General features: G+C 36.2%; 1 protein-coding gene across 1 annotated transcript in view; it reads left to right on the plus strand.

The window, feature by feature from the left end:
- The window catches only part of CSNK1G3 (casein kinase 1 gamma 3), a 129,907-nt gene extending 112,974 nt beyond the window's left edge, over positions 1 to 16,933 (plus strand). The window contains exons 11-13 of the mRNA XM_065874674.1: positions 3,588 to 3,694; positions 4,215 to 4,238; positions 14,514 to 16,933. Coding sequence (XP_065730746.1) covers positions 3,588 to 3,694; positions 4,215 to 4,238; positions 14,514 to 14,568 — 186 coding nt within the window. The 3' untranslated portion in view covers positions 14,569 to 16,933. The remainder of the gene's footprint in view (positions 1 to 3,587; positions 3,695 to 4,214; positions 4,239 to 14,513) is intronic.
- The last annotated feature ends 518 nt before the right edge of the window (positions 16,934 to 17,451 follow it).

Below are 17,451 nucleotides of genomic sequence, written 5' to 3' on the forward strand. Positions count from 1 at the left end.
CAATTTTAATGCTGTGATACATTCTCACATCACTACTTTTAAGTGGGTCAGCTTCACAGAACTCTGTCACCACATTGATTCTCTTCTGACCCTGGGATATTGGCCTTTACTCAGAGGGTTAGGGAATCTGGGAAGCCCAGGGAAAATTACATTAAAAAAATTCATAAAGTCAGATGTTACTTCCTTTTGATCTGGTTCTGATCAGTGAAGAATGAAGCTTGAAACATTTCACTAAAATAAAGACTGTTAAAGTCACTTATGACTGTGTGTGAAGTGACATAAATCAGATTTTATAATTATAATGCATATATAGTTACTGTTGCTGGAAATGTAGAGTACTTGAGTTTCAAATTTTCATTTGTGCTGCTTAAGTAGGGGAAGATACTTTTGGGGAGCTGCCTATAAGTTGAGGGGGCCTCCCTCCACCTATTTAGGGCCATTGAACAAAAGTGGGAAAAGAAACCCATTGAATAATTATTGTTAAGGAAAGAACAATGGAAATTGTTCAGTGAACTGTTTTGATTATCCACTACATGCAAGGCACTCTGCTAGTTAAAGGTGGTGGAGAATACAAAAGTATAGGATAAGAATTCTGCTTTCTAATTCCTTTCCAGTTCATTGCAGAGGCTCTGACATTTTAAAAATTAAGAATAAAGAACCCAATTATATTTAGTAATTACAACAAATAAGTATTTTTTAATGTGTTCAGAAAGAGGGAGAATTTTAAGAGAAAAAATTGACACAGAGCCACAGAGATCAATAGAATGACAGAAAGGAGGAAGCAAGTGCCACAGAAGCAGAGAGGGCGACTTAGACATAGGAGTATTCCTCCCATTGGATTGCCTCTAAAGATGATGAAGGCAGTTTTATATTTTCAGCTGTAGGCACAAATGCATTTCTAAGTACGTGTTCCATATAGGATATATATAAATCATGACTTAATCTAGATACATTGATTGATTTCTGGTTATTCTTCTTGAGTTGGTGGGGAGAGAGCATATTTCTCCAAGCTAAACTATTAAGTCCACAAGGGCAGGGATGTTTGTCTCTCTTGTTTACTATGGTATTCCAAGTTCCTAGAGCAGTGCCTGACGTGTTGTAGCCTCTTTGAACTTAAGTTTTAGAAATATGTGGGCTTCCGTAAATGGAAGTCTTAAGTCTAGTAGTCACCTGTCAACTCTGATGCTTAGGCCCTTGTTACATTATAAAGAGATCAGGTAGAGAAAACATTAAAAATGATTCTTAGATTTTGAGCCTGGAGGTCTGGGAAGAGGCTAGGGCTTTAACAGAAATAGGAACTATAGGGAAAGTAACAGATTTAAAAGGGAGTATGATAAATTAGGTTTTAGAAATACTGAGTGAGGTGCCAAACTTGGTCTAGCTAACTGGCCATGTGGGTGAGTGGTTAGGCTCAGGGAATCCTTTACATAGAGATGACAGTTGAAGCCACACTTTAGGTCAGACTGACAGTAATAATGATGGCCACCATTTGTTGAACTCTTACTATATGCCAGTCACTGCGCTTTATATATTAATTTCATTTCATCCTGATATCAACCTTATTAAATGGATACTTCTGTTTCCAATTTCATAGTTGAGAACACTGAGGTTTAGCAATGTAAGATGTCTTTCCAGGGTCACATAGCTGGTAAGTGGTAGAACTAGGTTTTGAATCTAGATTCGTCTTACTCCTAAGTTGTTAGCTGGTGCCAAGTCATAGGGAGATGTACAGGCAAATGAAGACTGAACAAAGACTATTAACATATTTTCTAGGAATCATTGGCAACCTTCAGATAAACTCTTATTTGAGTTCTGATGTAGGGACAGAGTGTAGATTGGGAGGAGTTAAGGAATAAATGGAGAATTTTATAAAAATGGAAGTGGTAAGTTAAGACAATAGTTTTCAAGAAGTTTGGAGGAAAACAAGAGATAAAACAGTAAGGTCACTTTGTAGGACCAAGAGAATTTGGGAGTTTTGTTATGGTTTTTATCTTGCTTTAAGATTTCATACATGCATGCATGTATTCATTTATTTCAACAAATATTTATTGAGTGCCTATTCTGTGCCAGATAGAGTGGGGAGATCTCTTGGGGAACAACACAAAGCTCTTGCTGTTATGGAGCTTAATTTTTGTTTGTTTGTTTTTAAAGAAGATGTTGGGGGTAGGAGTTTATTAATTTATTTTTGGCTGTGTTGGGTCTTCATTTCTGTGCGAGGGCTTTGTCTAGTTGTGGCAAGCGGGGGCCACTCCTCATCGCGGTGTGCGGGCCTCTCACTATGGCGGCCTCTCTTGTTGCGGAGCACAGGCTCCAGACGCGCAGGCTCAGCAGTTGTGGCTCACGGGCCTAGTTGCTCCGTGGCATGTGGGATCCTCCCAGACCAGGGCTCGAACCCATGTCCCCTGCACCAGCAGGCAGATTCTCAACCACTGCGCCACCAGGGAAGCCCGGAGCTTAATTTTAATGGAGATGGGGGTGGGTATCAAGAAACACATCAATCAGTCTATCAGAAAAACATCAACATGGATAAATGCTATACAAAGAATTAAAAGTGAAGTATAACATGTAAGAGTGTGCCTGCATGGAAGTTCTAGATTGTATGTTGGAAAAGTCCTGTTTTAGAGATGTTCTCTGAGAATCTGAAAGGTAAGAAAACAGACAATAAGCAAGAAGAGAATTCCAGGGAGTGAGAATAGATAGTTCCAAGGCCTTAAAGTAGAAATAACCTTGACATTTGTTGGAGGCTAGTGAGCAAAGGGAAAGTGCTATGAGATCAGAGAGGTAGGCAGGATTCAGATCTTGTGGGGCTTTGTAAATTGGAGTAAAGAGTATGGTTGTTTATTTTAAATGAAATCAGGAAGTTGACATTAGAAGAGCTTTAAGCAGAGAATTATGTGTTATCTAATTTACATCTTAAAAGGAGCACCTTGGTTGTTGTGTAGACAATCCATTAACGGGAAGTGGGCATGGGTAAAAGCAGACCAGTTAATAGGTTTTTGCTCTTCTTCACTCAAGAGATAATGGTGGTCTGGACTGCAGATCTGGTAGTCATAGAGTGGGGAGGACCGATTAGGTTTGGGGTGTGTGTCAGGGGAGGATTTAACAGGATCTGCTGATGGTTTAAGTCAAAGAGTGGAATCACAGTAACTTCTGGATTTGGAGCTTGAACAACTGGGTGAATGAATGGGCAACATGAGAGTGAGACCTGAGCATGATTACAGATTGAAATGAAGGATCCATTGGAAGGAACAATATTGAAGTTTCCAAAGGAAGTAATTCATGATGTAGCAAGGTACCAAAAGATACTGGCACACAAGAGGGAACTGATTGCGTTAGCCTTAAAAACCAGAGGACAGATTTCAAGATGAAAAGGAAGTAAGTTGCAAAGCAAATAATGAGTGACCTTATCTTTAATAAAATGTAGACCTATTAGTATATTCAGTTATGAACAACTGCATACTAATTGTTTTGTGTTCCTCATATTAACTTTCTAATTTAAATACTTTATGTTTATCATTGTATAACCTGTTACTTTGTGTGTGTGTGTGTGTGTGTGTGTGTGTGTGTGTATTTTTTCTTTTTTGCAGGTTGTAAGTTCTACAAATGGAGAATTAAACACAGATGATCCTACTGCAGGACGTTCAAATGCACCTATCACAGCCCCTACGGAAGTAGAAGTGATGGATGAAACCAAGTATGTATTGGTTTTTCCTGATTTAGTAACTTTTCTTTCTTAAACTGTGCATGTTTGAGATTTATAGTCATTACAGTTATTTAAGGAAATTTTTTTCAAGGAATAGATGCATGCAAAACAAGTGGTATATTTAATTTTTTTAATCACTAAGTTTAAAATAGAGCGATTTCAGTAGATGTTTTAATAATACAAAAATAGTTATTTAAGAACTATGCTCAAATTCTTATTTAGAGTTAACAGCATATTTTTATTTTTAGGAATGTTGATGCATGAAAGTTATTGCTATACTCTAGATGCTCATTTTTTCTGTAAACATAAGAATAAATAACTATTAATTTTGTAGTATGCTGCATGTATTAATATTAGTTTTAAGTTACTTTTTTTGTTAAAGTAAATTATAATAATTCTGCTTGGAAAAAAATTAAGCTTGAAAAACAATGTGATAATTTCAATGTGGGCAGTTTCTGATGATCTCTCTTTCTCTCTCTCTCTTTTTCCTTGTATTTTTTTTTGTGTTTAGCTGCCAGAAAGTGTTGAACATGTGGTGAGTTCTCAAGTGTAGGCAGGCAGAAATAGCTCCGTTGACTGTAATTTCAAAGATTTAGCACCATTTTGTGTTTTTTAAAAACAAACTTTTCAACATAGAAATTATAATTGGTAAAAGTTGTCCAAAAGTATTTGATGTCATTTACATTAGCTCTGAAAAGCAAGAAATAATTGAGGAGCTCTTTTGCCTGCTGCAACTTTTTTGCTTCAAGTGACATAGATTTGGGGGCACTTTTTTATTGAGTAGATGATACACCAACCTTGCTTGCGCTTATGTATTTGTTTTGTAACACAAGGCTTTATTTGCTATTTTAAATAGAAAGGCAAGTTTTTGAGTTAAGCTTTCTTTTTTTCCTGTTAGTAATTGTTAAATACCCATAGCAATAGTATCACTAAACCAGTATTTCACTTACTAATTATATTGCCATTGAATACACATGGTATACATTGAGAAACTATAGTGAGAGAGTGTTATGAAAAATCCTCATCTAAATAGTTCCTGCTAATTACAGATATTATGAAAAATAATATTCTTATCTGTTGCAATAATGTTGAATTTAAACATTTTCTTGCCCTTGCCTTTAGTTGTAACGCTGTGTTTAAAATGCTTCGCTCAATTTTAGGACAGATTTTGAGTCAGCCTTGGAGTGAATAAAGACAGTTGTTTAAATTAGTAAATTTTGGAACATTTACTCATTATCCAAAGGGAACCTTACATAAGTGCTCATTTGCTGGCTGCAAGATGAGGAAATTTTTGTGGATATTTCTTTTTAAAGAGTAATGATCAAATGTCCATTTTAACCAGTTTGACTGTGGAATTTATTCATGGTCAGTATGACTTAGTTTGGTGGATTTCAGGATATAATTAGTCAGCTACGTACTTGTGTATTTTTATGTCAGAAATAAAAGCAACAGTATATATGTGCTTGTGCAATCCTAAGCACAGTTATAAAGGTGGGTGGCATGTGGCAGATAAGAATGCACATGGCCTTTGCAATTAAACATAGGTTGTAGAATCCTACTTCTGGCACTGTTCGTTTCCTTCTTCAAGCTTGTTTCTTTTCCTGTAAAGTGAGGCTAATAATAGCTGCCTCATAGGTTGTTGAGAAAATTAAATGTGATAAAGCACAGTTATTTTGTCTGGCACATGGCAAGTGCTCAGTTGCCATTATCACCCCTATCTGTTTCTCCCCTTCCGGCTGCCAGTCACCTCTCATCTGTGCTCTTCCCAGGCTTGTGCCTCTTCCGTCAGTGTTCTGTATTTTTACCTTCACACCACTCTTCACTGAAACTGACTCTTCTGTGTTCGCATCCTCCGAGAGACGTGCTTTCCACCAAATCTATTACATTTTTCCATGTATTCATTCAACAGTTACACTGCTTGGATTTCAGAAATATCTGATACTGTCCTTGCCCTTAAGTAGATCATACTCCAGTGGGGGTAATTGCAGTTGTTTTAGCATTTATCAGTGTATGATAAATACTATGAAAAAGGTATGAAAAATCCGTTAGAGCTTGTAAAGAAAATGAGTGTTTACTGACAGAATGATCAGAGAATGCTTTTTGGAGGGGGCTTTGAAGAATGAGTAGTAATTTATTTAGCTGAGATGGGCGTGAGTGTGTGTATTTATGGTTTGGGTTTTTATCTGTAGGTGTTGGAAAATGAGAAAAAGGAAAATGGTGGGAAGGCTCTTCCTGAAGTGAGGTTCTCTTTTGCATAGAGCATCAAATCTAGATCACTTGGCAAGGCACCAGGCCCTTCATGCCTTTCCTGGTCTGGCTCCTGCCTGTCTTTCCCAGCCTCATTTTCCATTCTGAAGTCTATGTTCCGTCAGTTCCTTAAGTTGGCCATTGATATGTTATTCTCTTTATCTATCTCTCACTTCTTGAAACTTCTTGGATTTCTTAAAAACAAGGTCTTTTTTATCTTAAGATCCCCAAGACCTCAACAAATTATTACTAAATAATTGACTACATAATGTAGTGTATCCATACAATGGACTATCAGTTAACAATATAAAAAATGAAATTGAAAACATGATGCTAAGTGACACAAGCCAGACATAAAAGGCCACGTATTATATGATCCATTTACATGAAATATCCAGAATAAGCAAATATATAGAGACAGAAAATAGACAGTGATTGCCTCCGGCAGCTTTGAGGAAGATGGGAGTGACTGCTGATAGGTTCTATGGTTTCTTTATGGAGTGAAGAAAATGTTTTGAAGTTAAGTAGCGGTGAGGGCTGCAAAACTCTTTGAATATATTAAAAACCACTGAATTGTACACTTTAAAAAGGTGAATTTAATGATGTGTGAATTATATCTGAATAAAGCAGTTATTTAGAAAAATGGATAGCAATCCATGATTTCAGTGAAGCTTTATTCCAGATGGGTTACAGAAATCCTCAGAACTTCCCTAACTCTTCACTGGTTAAAAACTCTTTTAAAACACACAGCATTTTGTCTTGTCTCTAATCAGGGTTATTCTGACATTCCTACAGGCTTATTATTGCATTCCTTATATCCTCTTAGTCTGTGATTAAGAAACGTGAGCATGATTTCTCTTTCTAAATTGCATCTAATGCTTCTCTTCTCTCTTCCACCGTTTTATGGGTAGCTAGAGACCTGCTTAGAATTCTTTTTCAGAATTTGTTTCCTACTTCCTTCTTTTCTTCTTGCCTCTGATTGGCAGAGATCCCTCTCACCCCATCTCATTACTAGAATGTATTCTACAACAGATATTTTAGAGTCTCATGTTTCCTAGAATAAGTACCTCATGGGGTAAATGTATGATTTCCAAGTGATGGAAAATAGTCTCTTCCCCCAAGATAAAGTGGCTCCTACATTAGTAATGAGATTTTGCCTTACCTTTTTTTTTTTTACTGTAGTGGAGATTTTTTTTTTTAAGGCGGGTGATACAAATGATAGCACCCTCATCATTTCTTCCAGGAATTTAGGAGAACAAGGCTTCCTTTAAGTTTAGTTATTGTGTTTTTAAGTATTGTGAAGTCATCTTTTTTCCTTTGTTTCTCTTTTTTTCCCCCTTTCCATCATTTACTGAACAGTTATTGTGTGTTTGGTAATATGATGATTATGAAGATAAGTCAAGGCCCTTTCGTTCCATTAGAGAAGATAGTAAGTACACCAGTGACTTCTACATAGTGGTTCTCACCCTGGCTTCATATCACAATCATCTGGGGAGTTTTAAAAATATGCCAGTACTTAAGTTGTACTTTCTGAGTGGTAGCGTCTGGTTACCAGTATTTATTTTTTATTTATTTATTTTTTTGTGGTACGCGGGCTTCTCACTGCTGTGGCCTCTCCCGTTACGGAGCACAGGCCCCATGCAGGCTCAGCGGCCATGGCTCACAGGCCCAGCCGCTCCGCGGCACGTGGGATCTTCCCGGACCGGGGCACGAACCCGTGTCCCCTGCATCGGCAGGCGGACTGTCAACCACTTGTGCAACCAGGGAAGCCCACCAGTATTTTTAAAATGCCTTTAAGCCAATTCTAAGGAGCAACCAGGTTTGAGAATCACTGGTCTAAAGCAAGGTATTATAGGATTAGCAGTATGGAGTTCAGAGACTGGAGTATGCACTTCTAGCTGAAGATCAGGAAGTCTTCGTGGGTAAGGATACATTTGCAGTAGTTCTCAAAGATGAGTATGATTTGGCAAGGGAATGTGGGTCAGAGAGAAGAGGTTGAGCGACAATGTGGAGCAAGGAGAGAATGGGTTAGTTTGAGTAGTAACCCCTGCACATAGAGAGTGTGAATATATTAATGGGAACTGAGATAGGCTAGGTGCCCAATCTCCAAGGGAAGGGATGTAGCACGTTAAAATATAAATAAATTGGACATGATCTTTCTTAGCACAAGAAAGCATGCTGTGGGTTTTAAGCCAAGAAATGGTATAATCAGATTGAATCTTAAGAAAGTTAATTCAGCAGCAGTTTGAGACTTATGTTGCTTCCTGGGTTTCTCAGATTGCAGAAAATCTCCATTCCCTCCTTCCCTCCCTCCCTTCCTCCCCGCTTTCTTTACTTCCTCCTAAAGTACAGGCTGCCTGGTAAGGAAGGCTGATGGAGGATGAGACTGAGAGGAGAGTAGAAATAGGTTGGAGCCAAATTTTAAAAGCTGTGTGGACTTAATGCCTCAGACAGTGGAGAACCATTGCTGAGATTTAAGAGGAAAAGGGCATGGCCATATTATGATGGGGGAAGTTTGGATGGCAGATTGGATAGAGGAGGGTCTTATGCTAGAAGTCAGTTAAAAGGCTCTTAGCCATGGTGGAGGCAAGAAGTTATGAAATAAGCCAGCATGAGAGGGTGGGGAGATTTTAAAAGTCATTTCAGACTTGAGGAACTAATTGCACATGGATGGAGAGGAAGAAATTGAAGGTGAGGATGGGTCTGCAGGTTCTTAGTTAGAGTAGTTACATGGTCTTGCTCTCTGATCTAAACTTAATTGCCTAACCAAACAGTTTCTCATTTTTGTAATCAAGAGACCTAGAGAAATGAAATTACATTTCAAGTATAAGTTTTAAGGGGAAAAATCCTTTGTCAATGAACTAAAGTTTAGACGTCATGAAAGATATTTTCTATATACTCATCAACGAGACGAGGAGAGGAGAGGCTAGGTTCTGGAGTCCTAAGTGGGTGGGGTCTGGCAGGTACCAGCGGTCCCTCAATCAGTGGATGAGCCAGTGAGTCATTGTAGGGACAGATAAGAACTTCAGATCCAATAAACCCACACATGTTTGGTCACCTTATTTTTGATAAAGGAGGCAAGGATGTACAATGGAGAAAAGACAGCCTCTTCAATAAGTGGTGCTGGGAAAACTGGACAGCTACATGTAAAAGAATGAAATTAGAACACTCCCTAACACCATACACAAAAATAAACTCAAAATGGATTAAACCTAAATATAAGGCCAGACACTATCAAACTCTTACAGGAAAACATAGGCAGAACACCCTATGACATAAATCACAGCAAGATCCTTTTTGACCCACCTCCTAGAGAAATGGAAATAAAAACAAAAATTAAAAAATGGGATCTAATGAAACTTAAAAGGTTTTGCACAGCAAAGGAAACCATAAACAAGACCAAAAGACAACCCTCAGAATGGGAGAAAATATTTGCAAATGAAGCAACTGACAAAGGATTAATCTCCAAAATTTACAAGCAGCTCATGCAGCTCAACATCAAAAAAACAAACAACCCAATCCAAAAATGGGCAGAAAATCTAAATAGATATTTCTCCAAAGAAGATATACCAATTGCCAACAAACACATGAAACGATGCTCAACATCACTAATCATTAGAGAAATGCAAATCAAAACTACAACGAGGTATCGCCTCACACCAGTCAGAATGGTCATCATCAAAAATCTACAAACAATAAATGCTGGAGAGGGTGTGGAGAAAAGGGAACCCTCTTGCACTGTTGGTGGGAATGTAAATTGATATAGCCACTATGGAGAACAGTATGGAGGTTCCTTAAAAAACTAAAAATAGAACTACCATACAACCCAGCAATACCACTACTGGTCATATACCCTGAGAAAACCATAATTCAGAAAGAGTCATGTACCACAATGTTCATTGCAGCTCTATATTTACAATAGACATGGAAGCAACCTAAGTGTCCATTGACAGATGAATGGATAAAAAAAATGTGGCACATATATATAATGGACTATTACTCAGCCATAAAAAGAAACGAAATTGAGTTATTTGTAGTGAGGTGGATAGACCTAGAGACTGTCATACCGAGTGAAGTAAGTCAGAAAGAGAAAAACAAATACCGTATCCTAACACATATATATGGAATCTTAAAAAAAAGAAAATGGTTCTGAAGAACCTAGGGGCAGGACAGGAATAAAGACGCAGACATAGAGAATGGGAGAATGAACTTGAGGACACGGGGAGGGGGAAGGGTAAGCTGGGACAAAGTGAGAGACTGGCATGGAGTTATATATACTACCAAATGTAAAATAGATAGCTAGTGGGAAGCAGGGAGATCAGCTCGGTGCTTTGTGACCACCTAGAGGGGTGGGATAGGAGGGTGGGAGGGAGACGCAAGAGGGAGGAGATATGGGGATATATGTATATGTATAGTTGATTCACTTTGTTATAAAACAGAAACTAACACACCATTGGAAAGCAATTATACTGCAGTAAAAATGTTAAAAAAAAAAAAAAGAATGTAAAATCAAGAAGAAACAATTCTAAATTTAAAAAAAGCTAAAAACTTCAGATCCAGACAGAGGAACATGCTTCAGTTTCTGGGTAGACTTTTGAGAAGAAAGTATATGACATATATCCAGGAAGACAAGCCATATTCTCCAAGAAGAAAAGGGCAGTCAGTAATGGGAAATGGTGGTGTGATGTCAATAGGAAAACCTTGGCTATTATCATCTATGTTTTCTACAGAGTTTAGGACGTTGACCCATTATGATTTCTTGTTTCCTACCTAAACAGTATTTCAGGCAACAGCCTTAATGTTCATCAGAAGCAGAACTTAACATTTATTCCCAAGTGATTTAAGACTAGAGATGTGGCTTCAAAGCTTCTAGGGTAGCCACTAGATGATCAGGTCAGAAGCATGAACCTGACTTGTGAGGGCGTATTAGCTCACTGTAACCACACAAGGAATTATCAAGAAAGAGCCAAGAAAAAGGGAATCATTGACAAGAACATGATTTAAATGTCTGGTCAGCTAATTCTTTCCCCAAGGTAGTTGTCAGTAGCCTAGATCTGAGGAGACCCCACATGAGGTATGAACTAGTGGATAAGAAAATGTAGCCACTGAGCAGCAAGGAGAGAAAATATTCTTGAAAATTGTAAAGGTGTGAGTTATTTTCTAAGACCAGATAATTTAATTTATTGATAAAGTAACTTGCTCACGTCATCTGTGAAAACTTCTCTATGTGCTGATTCCTGGAATCTGTGCTGTTATTTGCAGTTATTGTTTCCGATACCACCCGCCCCACAACTGTACCAAGTTAAAATTACATGGTTTCTTTTTATGCGTTTGCCTGCTCTTATGTGAACTGATGACATGGTGTCCACTCAGTATCTCCAGTGGTCAGCTCATTGCATCCAGGATGAGGCCTCATATCTGAAATGGAGACGCGAGAGGGTGACCTGGCAGTTGGATCTAGAAAGCAGTGCTTCTTGCGATTCAGTCCTTTAATAATTTGGTGCAAATCATCTCTCTCCAGAAAAGCTTCCACAGGCACTAAAATCTGTATTTTGTAAGGTTTCACTAGGGTCTGTGACCCAAGGGTAAGAACTTTAGCTTTAGAACATGCTTTAGAATTTTGACCAGGTTCTTACTCTAGAAGTTAGTTGCATTTATGAGGCAAATCATTCATTAATTCAATAGGTATTAAATGAGTACCAATTTTGTGCCCATTTGTGGGATGTATCTGTGAGCAAGACCTTAGGAAACTTACATTCTATGTGGAGGTAGATAATAAGTAAATAAATAAAATAAATTCAGATTAGTACTATGTACTGAGAGGAAAATAACACGGTCGTTTGTCAGAGTGGCCATATGCAAGAAACTGTTTTAGACTGAGTGCCCAGGGCAATTGAGATGAGACCTAATTCATTAATCACTAAGACTATAAAATCAGCTGTTTTGATAATGACTTTTAAGAAGTCAGCCACAAGGTTAATATCAATTTCCTTCTTAACTGCTGTAAGTGTATCATATTTTGAGAGCATCTCTGTTCTCTGTACTTGGGTGCATTCATGTCGCATAAAGTAATGCTGTCCTCTGGTGGTAGTCAGTTTAATAGCATGCCAGCTCTACTTAGGCAAATGGCAAATCTATTTCAAGGGTGTACTGAATACAAGGGTATATTCAGTGGGATTTATTTCTAAAAAATAGATGTCATTTTTAGATTGATTTTGATTTTAAAAGGTCTCTACAATTATAATGCATTTGAAGATCTTATTTAATCTTAAATAAATGCTTGGAGTAATTTTCTGTGTTCAACAATACTTACACAATGGAAGGAAAGATTACCTAGGAAATAGGAAGCACTCAACTGAAAGCAGATTAATGGTAAAAAATAAATCAGACAAAGTGAAGTGCTAATTCAAGTGTGGTAAAGCTGAGACTTGAACTTGTTCATCAAAACATCTATTATATTCAATTCCCCATTCCAAAAGGCTTATGTATACCTTACAACACTTTATTAGTAGAAAACTTTTTAAAAGAATAAACTTTGGAATTTGAAAAGACAAATGACATTTTTTAGGAACAGTGAACATTGTTAATAAAACTTTATATTTATTAAACAATACAGTTCCATTGATATATGCCCATATTCTTAAATTTAATATTCTAATTATTTGGTCTTTCTTTTAAATACCAATTTTTTAATATTTTGTTTTCTACAATATGGACATTTTGTAACTCTTTTCTAAGTTTTTAATTGAAAGGTTCTTTTTAGAATAATGATTTTTATCTCCTAGTAGTTTTTTGTTTTGCTTTTTTATTTTAGAAAATATATATAACAGATTTGAGAAAGTTAGAAAATTCTGACTTACTTCTCTAAGTCTAGGAAAAATGTATTGTGGCTAACAGTTAGAACAGTTAGAAAATTCTGACTTACTTCTCTAAGTCTAGGAAAAATGTATTGTGGCTAGAGTCTTCTTTTACAGTGGTGTCTCTTTTTAAGGCCCTTGATTGGGTAATTTATTTCCATTCTTTCTGGTAGTTACCTCAATAAGAGTAAAACCCGTCAAGATTGATAACGGCACATATTTCTAGTTGAACCTTTATCAGCTGATATATACAATTTTGAATTATTCACATTCCATGGTCTAGTCATTATGTATTACTTGAATGCAATTGTGTAATTTGGTTTTGAATGCCCCATAGTGATTTCATAATTATGGCATAAATCACAATAAATGGTCTGAAATTATTTTTGACTAAAGATAATGTGAGTGGAGAGAGTATGTAATTTAACTGGACAGTGTGGATTTTTGTTTACATTTATTTCACAGAAATAATGATATCTAGCCTTTATTTCATCTTCCGTGATCTTTTGCTGGATAGGACACCTGAAGCTCCATGGTCTCTTTTATTTTATGCTTAGCTTGAAAATGTTGAGTTAATATTGTTTTATGAAGGTGGGCTGGTAAGAATTAAAGGAACATCTTTGTAAGGACTTCAGTGGGAAAAAAAAAAAAGGAGCCTCTCTATATGTGGTACCTGTCATCTTGATATTCTGATAGATTGACTTTCTTTTAGGTATGGAAGGGGAAAACGGCCAGACCTTTATTTGAAGGAATGCTAGACTTTTAGAATATATATACATGTGTGTGTATTTGTTTTGGTAGTTGCTGATCAGTGATTTTCATTTAACGTTCAGTTCATACCAACCTCAGCATTGCTCTACATGTGTTGCATCTTCTCATGACTAGGAGAATTTACTGTGAGAAAAACTAGTTCTCTCAGGGATCATGTCTGCGTTTTTTCCACCTAGGAGTAAAAACCAGATATTTCTTAAATAGACTACAAAAACTGAATCAGTTTTCAACTGCAAAACTGAATCACCTTGATTATGCTGTTGTAAATGTTAAGCATATTTTTCCCTTAATTAAAATAACATGATAAGCTTGACCTTCTTTAACCTCTAAAGAATTAAAAGTGCCAATCTTAGCATTCTTACTCTATTTAATGTATTTTCTCTCTTCCACTTCGTAAATATGATAGAAAATGTTTGTTGAAGAGTGTTTTGGGGATTTATCTTTTTAGTTTTGGAATCTAAACTAATTCTTAATGAAAATAAAATCCCCAAATTAGGCTCGTTATTGCTTTTCTAACAAGGGCTTCAACAATCATATATGAATACCAGGAAAAAAGGGAAAGAATACATAAGATGAACTTTATATAACAGCATGCCATTGCCAGAAATTAGTATCTAAAATAGAATGTGATGGGTCAGTTGGGGTTCAGAACTTTATGGCTTTTTAGTTAGTCTTCGTGCAGAGCCTTTTCAGTTTAGTGGCTCCTTTTAATGTTGCATAGAATGTCTTGCTATTCTAAAAAGGCACACTGATGAAATGATAGTAACAACTCTGCCATCGTTTCACTAATATATATGCTTCATTGGTATGTTCACTGTTTATGTTGCACTAGCCCGTGGCTTTCTATGGCATTTAAATTAATATGATAGATTCAGCCTTACTTTGCAACATTTTAGTATTTTTATAATAAAAGGAGTATTTCCCTCCATCTGCAGGTGCTGCTGCTTTTTCAAACGAAGGAAAAGGAAAACCATACAGCGCCACAAATGACTCTGGACACAGACAGATCATGGGGAGTTACTTACATGTTCATCTGCTGTCTTGTGATTAAAATCATCTCTGTAGTGACCACATATATTTTCAAGAACTCACTGTTAGAAACAAAAATGTCATACTTTCATACTTCATTTTGTGGTTGTCTTGCATTCGTATTTTTTTCTAATTTAACTTTTATGGAAGCTTTAAAGTTTTGTCAAAACATGAGTGCTTTGCCCATCATTGAATGGAATGGACCAATGAGGTGGTATTGATGAATTACAGTTCTGTAGAACATTTTTCAGAAGCTCTCCTCCTGTTGTAGAAAGCAGTACAGTATCTTAAATGTCAACCAATTATATACCTAATCTGATTTTTATAACTTCTGTGAGAGAATAATCAAAGGGGAATTTTCTCCCCAGTGGATAATGCAACAGAGAAAACAGAGTTGCCCAAATATTTAAAAGAAGTTATCCCTTGAGAAGATCATTATCTGTGTGACATCTGCATTGATTTCACTGTTACTGTCGGTACTGCTATTCATGAGTCATATTAACATTCTCTCTGTGAAATCATGGTACAGTTACTGCCCAGAGGTACTGAGGAAAAAGCTCTATGGGTTTGGCAGATGGTAGTGGTAAAATGAATCACAAGTAGTGTGGTAAATATGAGCTCTGCTTTTGTTGCACCACTAAGTGAAGTACAGTGTTGTCGAAGTGGCAAAAGCGCTTATTTTTTAAAAATGCAAAATATTTGTATAATGTAACTTTATGCTTCCAGATAATAATGTATGTTAGACAGCAAGAAATGAATACTTTGAGAAATGAGATATGTTGGAGTTTTTTGAAAAATACACTAAGGAGAAGGAATAAATGTGAATCTCACCGCATCATATGAGGCTGAAATCTAAGGAGATCCCACTGAAACCTGCTGCTGAACGATTACATTCACCTTAAGCAGAAAATTTTGGATGTGCCACACAATGGTGTCTGTTGATTAATTATTTGCTCTTTGATTTTAAAAAAAGACCCTCAGCAATAAAAATGGGGTCACTCTATTGCCGTCTGCGCACATTAGTCTCTTGTATTCAACTTTGCTGGTTCTCTGGAATTTTCCTACTTTTTAGCGTAATTGTGATGATTGAAAACTATTTTGGAGAGGATGGGTCAGGTGCTTTGTCCCCATAGTCTTTTGAAGTGCCTGCATATGAACAAAGTAATGGTTCTGTAAAAAAAAGGAAACCCATTCCACTTTTCAAGTATGCTTTGTTTTAAGCCATGAAGACACAGGTATACTTTTGTCACATTCTACTAGCCAGAATTTGCAAGGAGAGTTAAGACAAAAAGACTGGCTAGAAAGATAATTATGTTGTTCAAATCTCACATTCACCTTTCATTCATGAGCTTGTTGCTTACTCCTTCCACTCAGCCCCTTCTTTTTGTCTTTAAGTGTGTGCCTCCGGGCATGCTTATTTATTTTTATTGTCTCAAGGTAACATTTAAAATATGTAATTAAAGTAAATAAATCTACATTTTTGACATTATTGCATTTACAGGAATTTAACTGTACTTTGTAATTTATTTTTCTTATTAGCCAAAAGTTCAGTGCATTGTTTTTGATGAATTAGGCACCCATATGAATACCGCAAATCAGGACATTATCATTGTTGCTCTGAATCTATGAATGATCTTTATAAGTTCTTGATTTTAAAGACCTACACTCAGCCTAGAAAACACTTGTTGTATAATTTGGTCAACAGTTTCCATTTTATCTATTTGTATACTGTCATGATGTCTTAAACTACAGGAGTTACATACTGAGTTTTTATTTTTGTTTGCTTTGAGCAAGGTAGATGGATGTTTTGGCCATTATAATGTGAAACCACTTCTTTCTTTACAGTATTTGACCAAATTTGTGTGTCTATGATATTTGTAAATACATGCGATATCTGTATTTCTTATCATAAGCCTGTTTAGTTTTATTCTCAGTAGGGTTTTTGGACTGTACAGTGTTTATATGATCTGAACTCCTTATACATAAGAAGGTGTGTATATTAATCCAATTATGGACTTAAAATATTTTAAAACTATAAATACCCTTATTTGCTGCAAAGACCAGTGTGTAGACATTTGCTTTTTAGCAATATTTTTAAGTGCTCCATTTTAATGCCAAGGAATAAGTCTTTTGGCAACACAAACTGGTCAATAATAGGTAATGCAGGTATGTTCAGGTGAAGCCAACAATGTTTTGCATTTTTATGCTTCTTTTCTGTCAACACTAATGAAGTCAACATTGCCTGAATGTCTGAATAATGAAACACATCCCTGTTTAAAAGTATGTAACTGAAAAAGAAATAAAAAATAAAGGTAGTTTTTTTAAACTTGCTCTTTCCCCTTTCCTCTAATATGGGTAAAATAATGCCACTTACTAATTGAAGACAGGAATTTTAAAAATTCAGTTGATTTAATTTACTAAATGTGAAAAGCAGAGCTAAAGGAACATTCGTTTGTGTTTTTTGATTTTGTTTTGCTTTGTTGGAACCCTATTGTAAAGAGTACATACCTGGAAGTATCTAAGCTTTCTTTAATGAAAGTTAAAAAAATTTTTTTATACTTCTCTGAACTCCTTAATAGAGCAATTAATTAGAACTAATGCCACTAATAAACCGAGGGAAACAAACTGAATCATTTCATTCCTTTTCAAAAATGAAGTCATATTATGATGTTCACAGAAATGAAATATTATTAAATCCAATTTTAAGTGAATGACTTCAATATCATTCCAGATAAAGAGCATATATCTGTGACAGTATCTCACAGTTCATCATTGTGCTAGGTGCTTTAAGGTGCTCTGCTTACTGAAAGATGCCAAAAGTAAGATAAGTCAAAGCAGCACACA

This window comes from Phocoena phocoena, chromosome 3, assembly GCF_963924675.1.
Source record: "Phocoena phocoena chromosome 3, mPhoPho1.1, whole genome shotgun sequence".
Classification (NCBI taxonomy): Eukaryota; Metazoa; Chordata; class Mammalia; order Artiodactyla; family Phocoenidae; genus Phocoena; species Phocoena phocoena.